This window comes from Panulirus ornatus, chromosome 65, assembly GCF_036320965.1.
Source record: "Panulirus ornatus isolate Po-2019 chromosome 65, ASM3632096v1, whole genome shotgun sequence".
Taxonomy (NCBI): Eukaryota; Metazoa; Arthropoda; class Malacostraca; order Decapoda; family Palinuridae; genus Panulirus; species Panulirus ornatus.
Genome location: NC_092288.1, coordinates 23,420,493 through 23,437,269, shown reverse-complemented (window position 1 = coordinate 23,437,269; position 16,777 = coordinate 23,420,493). Strand labels below are relative to the sequence as shown.

At 40.4% G+C, this 16,777-nt stretch overlaps 1 protein-coding gene across 6 annotated transcripts in view; it reads left to right on the top strand.

The window, feature by feature from the left end:
- Positions 1-16,777, top strand: part of LOC139746592 (uncharacterized) — a 56,147-nt gene that overhangs the window by 4,778 nt on the left and 34,592 nt on the right. For 2 of the 6 annotated variants that reach the window (XM_071657994.1, XM_071657995.1), the window contains exon 1: positions 11,407-11,686. The exons of 3 other annotated variants lie outside the window; for them this stretch is intronic. In XM_071657994.1, coding sequence (XP_071514095.1) covers positions 11,540-11,686 — 147 coding nt within the window. In that variant the 5' untranslated portion in view covers positions 11,407-11,539. Of the gene's footprint in view, positions 1-11,405; positions 11,687-16,777 lie in introns of those variants that run through there. One more of the 6 variants, XM_071657991.1, reaches the window with a different exon arrangement.

Below are 16,777 nucleotides of genomic sequence, written 5' to 3'. Positions count from 1 at the left end.
TATACATGCACAGACATATACATCCCAACCTACAGGAAAAAGAGACAAAAAAGGCCACATTCGTTCAGTCTCTAGCTGTCATGTGTAATGCACCGAAACCACTGCCCCCTTTCCACATCCAGGCCCCACAAAACTTTCCATTGTTCACCCCAGACGCTTCACATGCCCTGGGTCAGTCCATTGACAGCACTTCGACCCCGGTATGTTGGGATTTGAATAACTGTGAAGTACTGGCACCGTGTGAGGGAGACTGGACTGTCTCCACGTAACATGTCGTGCTATATTTATTGAAAAATTACGTTAAATAAAATTATATTAACCACTTAATGTGCTAATTCACCTTTATATTATCGCGGACAAGTTTGATATTTATTTATCTATCTATCTATCTATCTATCTATCTATCTATCTATCTATATATATATATATATATATATATATATATATATATATATATATATATATGTAATGGGATGGCCTTGATTAGGGCCTCATCTGCCCGTTCCGTCTCCAAATAAGCTAAATCGCCGATAGCACCTGCAGCCTAGTGCAATTGTAGACTCAACGCTTTTTTTTTTCTTCTTCTTCTTCCTCTTAATGGAAGATGCATATCTCATTTGTTTTTTCTATTCTACTTACTTTATATATATATATATATATATATATATATATATATATATATATATATATATATATATATATATATATATATATATATATCTGGGCACATGGAGAGAATGAGTGAGGAAAGGTTGACCAAGAGGATATATGTGTCGGAGGTGGAGGGAACGAGGAGAAGAGAGAGACCAAATTGGAGGTGGAAAGATGGAGTGAAAAAGATTTTGTGTGATCGGGGCCTGAACTTGCAGGAGGGTGAAAGGAGGGCAAGGAATAGAGTGAATTGGAGCAATGTGGTATACCGGGGTTGACGTGCTGTCAGTGGATTGAATCAAGACATGTGAAGCGTCTGGGGTAAACCATGGAAAGCTGTGTAGGTATGTATATTTGCGTGTGTGGACGTATGTATATACATGTGTATGGGGGGGGTTGGGCCATTTCTTTCGTCTGTTTCCTTGCGCTACCTCGCAAACGCGGGAGACAGCGACAAAGTATAAAAAAAAAAAAAAAAAAAAAAAATATATATATATATATATATATATATATATATATATATATATATATATATATATATATATATATATATATATATATCTTAGTTCTTCAATTACTACATTTTTGGACATCTTATGGACAACTCAACATTGTTCAGCAGCTTCTTTTTGTAGTGCAGGTTCGATTAAGAAGCCAGTTAACTGTATCATGCTCTGGGCAATCTATGTGAGAGGCAGGGGCATGGAAAGCCTGTATGGGCCTTAGTCTAATAACTTTTTTAAGGGAAGGCGACGTAGGAGCGTTTTTCCTGTTAAACGTTTTAAGAACTTTAATTGAAGAAACCCTAAATCATGCCATCAACCAGCTTGTAACCAATGCAAAATGTATGTAATGTAATAAGGACGAGTATGTCCACTTTACCGATACATGTCAAATAAGATTATCTAACATGAAATACGTGCTCAGACCCAGGACCTCTTCCTTCCCCCAGCTTCCACAATCATCAGGCCGGGTGAAAGGCGTCCCACAACCGTTTAAATTTAATCCTGACAACATGACCATCCTCAGTCACATAGACAGTTTTGACAGGTATGTGTGATGCTTTGATGAGGAGACTTGCAACTTCGTGTTACTTCAGACTGCTTAAGATTACATTGCATTGCGTTGCATTTGGTGTCGTTGAGGATGTACAACCTGCCTGTTGTTGCAATGAAATTACCCTACATATAAACAGTGGCATTTAGCATCGTAATCTGAAGAAACCACCCTATTCATTATTTTTCTACGTGACTTCCTAGTACCTCTTGGAGAACACGCAGCGAAGGCCGTCTCTTATGCAGACCCCCATTGTGATCTTATATCACGGCATCAGATGTAGCATCAACAAACATGCAGTATTTACATTACACAGTTGAATCAATGGCTCATCCAGAAGAGAATGTCTGCATCTGCATAGAAGTCTTCATTTGTTTTTTTTTAACCCTACACTATTCTCACTTGTATCCTCTTAACGTCTTATAATAACCTGTCTCTCTCACTCCAAACGCCAGTTGTTGTGGATATGACAACACAAAGACGCGGCAGACTTGCTAACTACCAATCAAATTAAAGAATGGTACTATATTTAGACAATAAGAAAGAAAAATCCACCCTAATTACGCCCCACCAGCCTGGTCATCCACCCTGACAAAAATTGTTATAACAAAGCTGTGATCCACACAGAACAGAGCACCCAGAACAATCACGGGCTGCCTAGCCACCACACAGCCACTCAACACCTACACAGTGAAGAAATAATGCTCCCATTACCGTCCCACCTCAATATGCTGGACCCCACCCACCCGATCTACATGGAACTTCACCTGGTGGTGGTGGGGTTTGTGTGGAGCAGCAGTGATGGCGTGAGCTATGGCAGTGGGGATTTTCTCATCCCCGGTAGGTTGTTGGACCAAGCTGCAAATGGTCAAGCTTAAGCTCACACATCAACACATGTAACCAAGCTACAATGGTCAAGCTTAAGCTCACACATCAACACATATAACCAAGCTGCAATGGTCAAGTTTAAGCTCTCACATCAACACATATAACCAAGCTACAATGGTCAAGTTTAAGCTCACACATCAACACATGTAACCAAGCTACAATGGTCAAGTTTAAGCTCTCACATCAACACATGTAACCAAGCTGCAATGGTCAAGTTTAAGCTCACACATCAACACATGTAACCAAGCTACAATGGTCAAGTTTAAGCTCTCACATCAACACATGTAGGCTACTTTCTCCTCCTTGACTTTTCGTTCTTCCCTTCTGGGTCAATCAAGACTGGAACTGGTCATATGTTTGAGTGAAAAGGAATTTCTGAGATGAAATATTTTAAACTGTATTAACGCTGAATACCCTTAGATGCTCCAGGCGCTTGGCTTATAAGCTATATGCTAGACACTCAATTCTTTGCAACTGCACAGAACCATGCACATCCAAACTGCTTCAGAACTAACCCCCTCAACGCCCAGGTAGAAGTAGAAAGCTTACCTCTGTCTCACACTTCAGCATTCTACTCTGACAGATCTCCTAGCCTTACCTGACATGACAAACCTACGCAATGAAATGACCCAACAAGCACCAAACAGACGCTTTCCCAACTCAGTCGTAAACACCACCATATATATATATATATATATATATATATATATATATATATATATATATATATAATACATGGGGAGAAAGATAGCTTCTCGCGTATTCCCTGCTTGTCATAAAGAGAGATTAAGGGTGGGGGGGGGGGGATCCTTCTCTACTGTTTTAGTCTTCCGAAAGAAGGAACAGAAAAGGAATTTTTTTTATGTTGCTGAGACGGCGCGGGCAGCTGAGGCCCCTAATCAAGGCCATCCCATTAACGCTATATATATATATATATATATATATATATATATATATATATATATATATATATATATTTTTTTTTTTTTTTTTTTTCTGTCGCTGTCTCCCGCATTTGCGAGGTAGCGCAAGGAAATAGAAGAAAGAAATGGCCCAACCCACCCCCATACACATGTATATACACACACGTGAATATACATACCTATACATCTCAATGTACACATATATATATATATATATATATACACACACAGACACATACATATATACCCATGCACACAGTTCACACTGTCTGCCTTTATTCATTCCCATCGCCACCCCGCCACACATGGAATACCATCCCCCTCCCCCCTCATGTGTGCGAGGTAGCGCTAGGAAAAGATAACAAAGGCCCCATTCGTTCACACTCAGTCTCCAGCTGTCATGCAATAATGCCCGAAACCACAGCTCCCTTTCCACATCCAGGCCCCACACAACTTTCCATGGTTTACCCCAGACGCTTCACATGCCCTGATTCAATCCACTGACAGCACGTCAACCCCGGTATACCACCTCGCTCCAATTCACTCTATTCCTTGCCCTCCTTTCACCCTCCTGCATGTTCAGGCCCCGATCACTCAAAATCTTTTTCACTCCATCTTCCCACCTCCAATTTGGTCTCCCACTTCCCCTCGTTCCCTCCACCTCCGACACATATATCCTCTTGGTCAATCTTTCCTCACTCATTCTCTCCATGTGCCCAAACAATTTCAAAACACCCTCTTCTGCTCTCTCAACCACGCTCTTTTTATTTCCACACATCTCTCTTACCCTTACATTACTTACTCGATCAAACCACCTCACACCACACATTGTCCTCAGACATCTCATTTCCAGCACATCCACCCTCCTGCGCACAACTCTATCCATAGCCCACGCCTCGCAACCATACAACATTGTTGGAACCACTATTCCTTCAAAACATACCCATTTTTGCTTTCCGAGATAATGTTCTCGACTTCCACACATTCTTCAATGCTCCCAGGATTTTCGCCCCCTCCCCCACCCTATGATTCACTTCCGCTTCCATGGTTCCATCCGCTGCCAGATCCACTCCCAGATATCTAAAACACTTTACTTCCTCCAGTTTTTCTCCATTCAAACTTACCTCCCAATTGACTTGACCCTCAACCCTACTGTACAAAATAACCTTGCTCTTCTTCACATTTACCCTTAACTTTCTTCTTTCACACACTTTACCAAACTCAGTCACCAGCTTCTGCAGTTTCTCACATGAATCAGCCACCAGCGCTGTATCATCAGCGAACAACAACTGACTCACTTCCCAAGCTCTCTCATCCCCAACAGACTTCATACTTGCCCCTCTTTCCAAAACTCTTGCATTCACCTCCCTAACAACCCCATCCATAAACAAATTAAACAACCATGGAGACATCACACACCCCTGCCGCAAACCTACATTCACTGAGAACCAATCACTTTCCTCTCTTCCTACACGTACACATGCCTTACATCCTCGATAAAAACTTTTCACTGCTTCTAACAACTTGCCTCCCACACCATATATTCTTAATACCTTCCACAGAGCATCTCTATCAACTCTATCATATGCCTTCTCCAGATCCATAAATGCTACATACAAATCCATTTGCTTTTCTAAGTATTTCTCACATACATTCTTCAAAGCAAACACCTGATCCACACATCCTCTACCACTTCTGAAACCACATTGCTCTTCCCCAATCTGATGCTCTGTACATGCCTTCACCCTCTCAATCAGTACCCTTCCATATAATTTACCAGGAATACTCAACAAACTTATACCTCTGTAATTTGAGCACTCACTCTTATCCCCTTTGCCTTTGTACAATGGCACTATGCACGCATTCCGCCAATCCTCAGGCACCTCACCATGAGTCATACATACATTAAATAACCTTACCAACCAGTCAACAATACAGTCACCCCCTTTTTTAATAAATTCCACTGCAATACCATCCAAACCTGCTGCCTTGCTGGCTTTCGTCTTCCGCAAAGCTTTTACTACCTCTTCTCTGTTTACCAAATCATTTTCCCTAACCCTCTCACTCTGCACACCACCTCGACCAAGACACCCTATATCTGCCACTCTATCATCAAACACATTCAACAAACCTTCAAAATACTCACTCCATCTCCTTCTCACATCACCACTACTTGTTATTATCTCCCCATTAGCGCCCTTCACTGAAGTTCCCATTTGCTCCCTTGTCTTACGCACTTTATTTGCCTCCTTCCAGAACATCCTTTTATTCTCCCTAAAATTTAATGATACTCTCTCACCCCAACTCTCATTTGCCCTCTTTTTCATCTCTTGCACCTTTCTCTTGACCTCCTGTCTCTTTCTTTTATACATCTCCCACTCAATTGCATTTTTTCCCTGCAAAAATCGTCCAAATGCCTCTCTCTTCTCTTTCACTAATAATCTTACTTCTTCATCCCACCACTCACTACCCTTTCTAATCAACCCACCTCCCACGCTTCTCATGCCACAAGCATCTTTTGCGCAATCCATCACTGATTCCCTAAATACATCCCATTCCTCCCCCACTCCCCTTACTTCCATTGTTCTCACCTTTTTCCATTCTGTACTCAGTCTCTCCTGGTACTTCTTCACACAAGTCTCCTTCCCAAGCTCACTTACTCTCACCACCCTCTTCACCCCAACATTCACTCTTCCTTTCTGAAAACCCATACAAATCTTCACCTTAGCCTCCACAAGATAATGATCAGACATCCCTCCAGTTGCACCTTTCAGCACATTTACATCCAAAAATCTCTCTTTCGCGCGCCTGTCAATTAACACGTAATCCAATAACGGTCTCTGGCCATCTCTCCTACTTACATACGTATACTTATGTATGTCTCGCTTTTTAAACCAGGTATTCCCAATCACCAGTCCTTTTTCAGCACATAAATCTACAAGCTCTTCACCATTTCCATTTACAACACTGATCACCCCATGTATACCAATTATTCCCTCAACTGCCACATTACTCACCTTTGCATTCAAATCACCCATCACTATAACCCGGTCTTGTGCATCAAAACCACTAACACACTCATTCAGCTGCTCCCAAAACACTTGCCTCTCATGATCTTTCTTCTCATGCCCAGGTGCATGTGCACCAATAATCACCCATCTCTCTCCATCAACTTTCAGTTTTACCTATATTAATCGAGAATTTACTTTCTTACATTCTATCACATACTCCCACAACTCCTGTTTCAGGAGTAGTGCTACTCCTTCCCTTGCTCTTGTCCTCTCACTAACCCCTGACTTTACTCCCAAGACATCCCCAAACCACTCTTCCCCTTTACCCTTGAGCTTCGTTTCACTCAGAGCCAAAACATCCAGGTTCCTTTCCTCAAACATACTACCTATCTCTCCTTTTTTCACATCTTGGTTACATCCACACACATTTAGACACCCCAATCTGAGTCTACGAAGAGGATGAGCACTCCCCGCGTGACTCCTTCTGTTTCCCATTTTTTTAGAAAGTTAGAAATACAAGGAGGGGAGGATTTCCAGCACCCCACTCCCTTCCTTTTAGTCGCCTTCTACGACACGCAGGGAATACGTGGGGAGTATTCTTTCTCCCCTATCCCCAGGGAATATATATATATATATATATATATATATATATATATATATATATATATATATATATATATTCCCTGCGTGTCGTAGAAGGCGACTAAAAGGGAAGGGAGCGGGTGGCTGGAAATCCTCCCCTCTCGTTTTTTTTTTAATTTTCCAAAAGAAGGAACAGAGAAGGGGGCCAGGTGAGGATATTCCCTCTAAGGCCCAGTCCTCTGTTGATAACGCTACCTCGCTAATGCGGGAAATGGCGAATAGTACGAAAGAAAGAAAGAATATATATATATCATACAAACCCGCCTGTGGCACAGGGGTCCCGGGTTCGATCCTGGCTGTTGGAGGTTTGTATGTTCTATGAAGGTGCGCGTTCATATGCACTTTATTCGTATGTATATATATATATATATATATATATATATATATATATATATATATATATATATATATATATATATCTTAATCGCCGTCTCCTGCGTTAGCGAGGTAGCGCAAAGAAACACGAAAGAATGGCCCAACCCACATACACATGTATATACATAAACGCCCACACAGGCGTATGTATATATATATATATATATATATATATATATATATATATATATATATATATATATATATATATATATATGTATATATATATATATATATATTGGAAAGGATCCCAATTTTACGCGTGATCAAGTATATTCCTATGAGTCCACGGGGAAAATGACACACGTTAAGTTCCCAAGTGCACTTTCGTGTAATAATCATATCATCAGGGGAGATACAAGAAAGAAATATAAGTCACGATATACAACGAAGAGACCTAGCTAGGACGCAAAGAAATATAACAGTCAGTTGATATACAACGAAGATACGTAGCTAGGACGCCATTTGGTAAACGCTTCACATGCCCTGGTTCAAGCCATTGACAACACGTCGATCCCGGTATACCACATCCTTCCAATTCACTCTATTCCTTGCACGCCTTTCACCCTCTTTTATGTTCAGGCTCCGATCGCTCAAAATCCTTTTCACTCCTTCCTTCCACCTCCAATTTGGTCTCCCACTTCTCCTCGTTCCCTTCCCCTCTGACACATATATCCTCTTTGTCAATCTTTCCTCACTCATTCTCTCCATGTGGCCAAACCATTTCGAAACACCCTCTTCTGCTCTCTCAACCACACTTTTTTTTTATTTCCACACATCTCTCTTACCCTTACGTTACTCACTCGATCAAACCACCTCACACCACACATTGTCCACAAACATCTCATTTCCAGCACATCCACCCTCCTGCGCACAACTCTATCCATAGCCCACGCCTCGGAACCATACAACATTGTTGGAACCACTATTCCTTCAAACATACCCATTTTTGCTTTCTGAGATAATGTTCTCGCCTTCCACACATTCTTCATCGCTCCCAAAACCTTTGCCCCCTCCCCCACCCTACGACTCACCTCCGCTTCCATGGTTCCATCCGCTGCTAAATCCACTCCCAGATATCTAAAACACTTCACTTCCTCCAGTTTTTCTCCATTCAAACTTACCTCCCAATTAACTTGTCCCTCAACCCTACTGAACCTTAATCACCTTGCTCTTATTCTCATTTACTCTGAGCTTTCTTCTTTCACACACTTAACCACACTGAGTCACCAACTTGTGCAGTTTCTGACCCGAATCAGCCACCAATGCTGTATCATCAGTGAGCAACAACTGGCTCACTTCCCAAGCCCTCTCATCCACAGCAGACTGCACACTTGCCCCTTTCTCCAAAACTCTTGCATTCACCTCCCTAACAACCCCATCCACAAAGAAATTAAACAACCATAGAGACATCACGCACCCCTGCCCCAAACCGACATTAACTGGGAACCAGTCACTTTCCTCTCTTCCTACTCGTACACATGCCTTACATCCTTCGATAAAAACTTTTCACTGCCTCTGGCAATTTATATATATATATATATATATATATATATATATATATATATATATATATATATATATATATATACTGTTTGCCTTCTCCCGCGTTGGCGAGGTAGCGTTAAGAACAGAGGACTGAGCCTTTGAGGGAAATCCTCACTTGGCCCCCTTCTCTGGGCTACGTATCCATTTTATCGATCAACGACTAAGGGTAGATGAACAGCTGGGTTAACGATATTGGTTTCATTAGCGAGTGTAATTGCCCGTACCGTCTCGGCTAACAAAAAAAAAAAAAAAAAGTTAAATTCATTTCGAGCCGCGTTGCTACACTTCATCTTACATAAGGCTTTCAACACCTCTTCTCTTTTCACTGAACCAATTGCCATGATTCACTTTGCATACTTCCGCGTCCATAACACCCCACTTCCGTCACTGTATCATCGAAAACTTTCGACAGTTCTTCAAAAGTACTCACTCCATCTCCTCTACACCTCATCTCGTACCACTTCCCCATCTACCTCCATCACTGAAGCTCCAGTATTTTCTCATGTTCTCGTACTGTTAACCTCCTTCCAACATATTTCTCTTTTTTCTCCCTGAAGTTTACAGATACTCACCCAAACTCTCATTGGTCTTCTGTTTCAGCTCATGTACTTTTTTCTTGACCTGCCGCTTTCTCTTGTACATCTACCAATCATCCGCATTCTTTTCCAACAAAGAATCTTCATAAACCTGTCTTTTCTCTTTCATCATCAACTTGACTTCCTCATGCCACTACTCACTACCCTTTTTCACATGCCTGCTTTCCACGTTCCGCATACTACACATTTCTCGCTTATGCAAGTAATGCTTCCCTAAATACCTCCCATTCTTTTTACACTCCGTAGTTTCATTTACTTTCATAATTTGCCATTTTACTCTCAGTCTCCCCTGGTATCTCCTCACAGAAGTTTCTTTTCCAGTCTCACTCACTTTCACCACCTTCCCACCCACATTTTCCCTTTTCCAAAAGCCTTTGCAAACCCTCACCCTCGCCTCTACCAAGTCGTGGTTAAACATCCATCTCGCTGGCGATCTCAACACATTCATATCCAATAGTCTCTTTTGCAATCTATCTCAATGAATACATAGTCCAATAATGCCCGTTCATCATTTAACACATTCATCAACGTATATCCTTTTTTTTTTTTATACCACTTCGTGCCAAGAATCAGTTCTCTTTCAGCACACAACTCTACAAGCTGTTTGCCATTTTCTTTCACGTTACTGGACACCTCATACCCCGAAGTGACACCATCAACTGCCACATTAACCACTGCTGCATTTGACATGAAGGCACTCGATCCTTTACATGAACATTTCTAACAACTTAGCGCCTCCCAAGACACTCGCCTTTCTTCTCCATGTGCACATACATAAGCACTAACAATCACCCACACATATGTATATGTATGCCTGTTGTGCATACATATAGAAAGGGCGTGTGAGAGGGATTGTAATGAGCTCTTCTCCAGGGCAGTGCCTGGGCTTGGAGTAAATGTCTTCCAATCATGCGATACAAATGAAGCTTCCTCGTCACCACTTCATTCAAGTCTATTTATCATCAGTTCAGAAAAGATTAATGTCAAGGTAATACAGACACGAAAAGAAAGATTTATGAATGGAAATGTTAACGGGTTGGACATTGCTATGTATGTCCACCCAGTCATTGTAGTAACGTAATGCGAGCGTACGTAGAACATTTTCAGATTTGGTTACCATCCACATGAAATGATATTAGAAAAGATAATAAGTCTGCTAGAATTTTCCTCTAGCCTTTGTGTTTCATTAGCTTACTCATTGAGACTTACGTAACGTTTGACAACGCTTTCGTCATGTTAACTTTGCTAGCAACGTCTGGGGAAGAGACGCTTTGACCTTAACTGATTTGACTCTTCTATTATGGACCCGAGACAGGGCTATTATAGACCTATACAAGGCAGTAGAAATTATATTAACTTCCATTGAGGACAAAATGGGAAAACAAGTACAACTAAAATATTTTGATGGAAATACATGGGATGTAGTGGAAGGGCGTAGGTTAGAGGGAGGAGATAATTCTTAGGCCATTCATGTACATATACATCATACATATTGTGAATAAGTCAGGACAGGAAGAGACATGAATGATACATGTTGCCATCACTTGAACAACCATTGTAAGAGAGCCATATCATGCGTTGCATATCTCAGATGAGCTTGTAATGTGCATTTCCGACGTACTCCAGCCTGAGGCAACCGGGAATGGCGTTGCATAAGAAAGTTGTTATAATTGCATGTAAATCAGTGACGTCACGTCTCATGACGTCATTGATAAATCTCCATTTGGTGCCGAGGAGAAAAGGTAGAAAGGGAAATTAAACCGTGCCGGGAGGTGCGACTGCGGCGACAAATATCATTTCCCCTGTGTGAAATTAGTGAGGCTAGTGGGCTTGTGGGGCCACGAGAACCATGTACAAATTACCCAGGCAAGTGGAGGTGCCATGCGTGGTGGAGCTGCCATCCTGCATGTACAAGATGGAGGTCCTGAACCGTGTGTCTGGAGTGGACCTCGCCTCTTACAGTGATGACCCAACACGTGTAAAAAGTGCACCTCAGGTATTATATGAAAACGGCTCCTTTAGTCCTTACAGTGAGTGTAGGGAAGGTGGTGGAAGCATATTTTCACATGGGGCTTGGCCTGAATTTAGTGACGTTTGGCCCTTGGAATTTTCCAATTGTTCGATAGTGATGCTTTGACACAGTTTGATCCATGACAGCTGGTAGGCATGAAAGTTTATAATATTATACCCTGTGTGAATGACGAATTATAAACTAATCATGGTTGCATTTAATGTTTTGCATCCTATTATAATTATGGTAAGTTCAAGTGAGGCGTAAGGTGGGCCGTCAAGGTTTACTAGCCACCCACTTGTTCCCCACAGACCACCCCTATGCTACAGCCCTGCTATAGCAGTGTCCCTGTGTTCAGTGCTGCATGGCAGAGGGGAAGCCTTGCCTGGTGTAGCTTAGCAGAGGCTGCATAACCTTCGCTTTTGAGTCTGGGGTGTGTGGGGGGGATCTCCCAGAAAAACAAAGTCCAGAGAAATTCACTGCATGAATACTTATAACATAGTCATGATGAAGTGCTATACACATTTTTAAAAGTATTGAAGATGTGGAGCAGGTGGGGTTTGTGCTAATTTAAAAAGAGCTAAGTGTCTCAAAACATATCAACTTGGGTGTGTATCGCTTTCCACATCAGGAATTTGCTTCAACCAGAAGCTCATTATTTCCCTGTGTGTAAGTTAAAGGCTTATTTATTTTCTAAGTTCTTATATTTTGTTACTTTCTTTTGCCGACATAGTTTTCCCTTGAAGAAAACCCATATTTTGGGTCAAAGTACCACTGCACATCTACATGATGAAAACAGTGAAACAAACTCAGATGATTCGTGTAGGAAAGCATTTGTGTTAACATAATCAAGAGTTTTGTTTGTTAACAAGGCCTTCTTTCATATTAATAGGGATATTTCCTACTTATCCTACAGCATTCTTCGTAGATTTTGGAGTTAGGGATATTGGCATTTAGTGGCCCCTAGAAAACATGACAGCAGATTGACCGAAATGGCCTAAAGACTTTGGATCCTTATCAGTTGGTTTGGTATGGGAACATCGTTATGTGGTGGGATGAAATGGGAATCTTGTTTTATTTTCCTTTGTTTCTCATTTTTATCTCAGGGTTTATTATTACATAAAAACCCTATTTATATATAAGGGCTTAGAAAACATTCAGATTTATTGATTACATTTAATTTCTTAATTTATGGGCACAGATGTTTTAGGTGTTGGATTTTAATGAAAGTATTACCAGTGGAACCCTTGCATAATGTATGATTTATATACAGGGTAGTTTTTACTTGTAAAATAGCTTCTCTTTACTCCATCTAGTCGGAGTCCCCACAAAGTGGGCAGAGCTTTGAAGCAGAGGGAATGTTCAGGTAATAGCACTATATATCAGTTGTACAGAATGTAAAGGATCCATTGATACCACTTTCGTCAAAATTCATAGGCTAAGACATGAACTGGAAGGATACTTATGGCCTCTTGAAGGTACCAGTGGCTTGCTCGGTTCTTGCGCTCCTTTGCACATTACTGGACCTGTGATTGGCTGACAACATACATCCACCTGGTGCTTTGTTCATATTCTATAGAGCTTTGATCGGTTTTGTCAGTTAATTGTCTAACTGATTAAAGCTCTGTTGAATTACATTAAAGGGTCAGGTGGATGTATGTTATTAGCTAGCATCTTTTCGGTGACTGGCATAGTATAATGCATGCTAAGATGCGGAAATGAATTGTTATAACTTGCCTACTGTAGGCCATGTGCTATACTGTGGATACTTGTTTGTCTTGCCAGTTAGGTGATGACAAAGGAGGAAGGAAATAGTTGCCTCCTTGTCTGTAAATATATGCCAGATTTATAAACTAGTCCCTCACACACTTGTTCCATCTCCAAGATTGAACAAGTCATTTGATCATTCATCAATAACATTTCATAAGTTAGAAAAAGAAAAAAAAGATTATAAAACATGCAACAATCACATTTTTTCCCTTTAGACTCGTGTTCCTTTTGGATATACCAATCCTTGAAAAACATTTTGTTGTTCAGTCTCTATCAGAGAACAAATTGGCATCATTTAATGATGTTAAATTCTGCTTGAAAGGAAGTGAAAGAAAATAATGGAGATGACATATTTATGGAAATTCCAGACTTATTATCCTGGGTTTCATGTACTGGATATTATAATGAAAGTGTGGTCTTTGAAGTGAGTGGAATTTTTTTATTCATTGACTAAGTATAATGTTTAGCCCCAAAATCAAGGTTATTGTTTTTTATTGTGCTTTGAATTCTTGTTAACCCTATATTTTCCCTTTTCATCATGAGTCTCCTCATTGTTGGGTTATTGTCATACAAGAATTGTGCAAATAGAAAAATCTCATCTCTAAATTTATATCATAAACCAATTCTGCAAGACAAGAATGAAGATCCTAAAGCTAGAACACATGCATCCTTAAGTTGTCAGATTACTCATTTACCTGCTCAGCTGTGCACCAAAGCCGACTTTGAATGTTAAGTGATAATGTTCTGTAGTGTTTGTGTAGTGTTTAGAGAATACAATGAAAACTGCAGAATGTGAGTAGGAGTACCATAATTTGTATTTTGACATTAGATATGTTGCTTGTGGCGAAAGATATTAAAATGCATGTTGCGATCAGGAACATCATTGATTGCACCTTTGAAGACATTTGAATGCCCTGGACAAGTATTTACAAGTTGTACCAAACGAGTCAGGCCTGTAGGACGTGGTATCCAATACCTTGGTCACTCAATAATCCAATCCAGTAGCCTGGGATGAGTCTAGACTGTAGGGGAAGAAGGTCCTGAAGACTTTGTCACGTATCAGAAAAAATGTGGCGCTGATTAATGTAAAAGTAGGTAGGAGTGAAAGAATTAATGGAACATGCAAAAACCTTACAGCCTTCCCTAGTAGCTGAGATTTCTTGTAGAAATATACTGACATTGATATGGTCTGCTCTCTGGATGGCATGGAATGGCTGCATATGGGTAGTTGATGTGGTAGTGTGAATGGCTGCTCAGTTTGTTGTCCATTAATACTTATCATTAGTTGGAATGGTGCTAAGTCATGGGTTTATCTGTTTTTTTGTGTCCAGAATATTGAATGATAAGATTTGACTTGGAAGGTTAGTTAGTGTTAGAATTTAGTTTTGGAAGGTTAGGTACATGCTGATTTTTTTATCAAAATTTTTAAAGTTAATCTTTAACTTCCACCTATGCACTCTTTGAAAATATATCAATTTACCTATGCATCAAAAATATCTTTGATTTTTTTTGTTATATAAAGGATTTAGTCACAGACAGAAGTCCATGTCAAGGCCAGGCCCTAATTGAAATATAGAGAGCATTGTGAAATGATAAAAGAAAAGACAAGGGAAAGTATTTACAAATTTCTGAGAAAGTCAAAAATCTGTCTTGAAATGTGCCAGGTCATAAGTTTTTGGGAAAGACATGAGAGGTTCCAAAGCTTTGATGCTTAGGGAAAGAAGCAGTTGAGTTGCCAATGGCCACACAATAATCGTATGATGCAGCAGCTTGCTGAGTATTGCAAGGTGTAGTTGGTGTTGTGGGCACACAAGCAGCCAGCTATGGGGAGCAAAAACCACAGCATTACCTATAGAAGAGGGAAAGTGAACCAGCACTGCGGCACAAGGGAAGGGGGTTAAGTTTGGAAGTTAGCCTAGGACAGTTTTTAGGGTGGATCACTTTTGACTCAACTTTGTCAAGTAAGGATGCAAGCTAGAGCCACCCCAAATGTGAGAGCAGTACTCTATACAAGGACAAATCATTCCCTTTTATAAACAGAGCAATTGTGTAGAAGAGAAGTTTCAACATCTAAACAGGGTACCCAGTTGTATAGAGACAGACTTAGCTATTCCTGTAATGTGGGATTTCCAAGAAAGAGTGGATGTTACAGTAATACCATGTATGTCCATTGAGTCAAAAGGTGGAATTACAGAACAGCCAAAGGAGAAACTAAGAGTTGTGAGGAGTTTTTGATAGCGAGAGGGGTAGAAATTATTTTTATGCTTGTTCTTTTTCAATGCGAAACAAACCTTATTAGTTGCCTATGCTAGGAATATCATATGATGGCAGCATGTATTACCTTAGAAGACAGATGACATAACTTGCTGCATCATTTACCCTGTGGTATTGAGATTGGAGGGATGCGTCTTTTGCTTGCTGTTTTTGAGTTTAGTGATTTTCTGCTTTATTCTTTAGGATATCTATATATCTTTTACCACTTACAACGATAGGTCATGTTAAGAAATTGTCCTAATAAGAAAAGGCATGTTCTTTTGCTTGAAAGCGAGTAATATTTCAGATTGTACTGGCCGGCCTGAGTTCACCATTTGAACACTATTTTTTCCTCCTCATTTTGTCATCCTTCTCCAAAAAGCTGGGTCTAGTCATCCTTGATAACTTGATGAAGTGTAATAGGTTTAAAATCCCATCCCCATCATGTCACCTTACTGGTAGTTATTGTCTGACCAGGCCCAGCTTTTAAGAGAGATATGTTAGAAATAAATAAAAAAGTATCCAAATGGTGAACTTGACTCTGCCAGTACATCGAAATATCATTTGTAGACACATTTTCTTGCTTCCAAGCAAGTAGATGGGCTTTTTCTCCTTGGCACAACTTTTTAGGACCAGTGGTTGTTACTGGTAGACAAAAAAACGTCACTTGAACAGAAATGGCAAAAATATCAAAAACATGAGGATGGTGGGCAAAAGTTGAATCCTTCCACTCTCAACACCTTGGGGTAACTGAGGCTGCAAATCATGTCTTCTTACTTAAAAGACTATACCATTCAACTAGATTCGTCTGCAAATATTGACACATGAAAGTCATATGTGAATTGTAATTGTTGGATTATTATTTATGAAGACTGTGACACACATAGACAGCTAGTCAGCTAATGAAAGTATTGGACAGCAGTGGCCGAAATAGTACAGTAGAGTAGTGCGGAGAAAGCACCATTGCTGTGAATGGAAAAGGATCATTGAAGGAAGGTGATAGGAAGAGAGTTGATAAGGCAGAAGGGTTTTGATTCTACTCTTGAGAGTTGG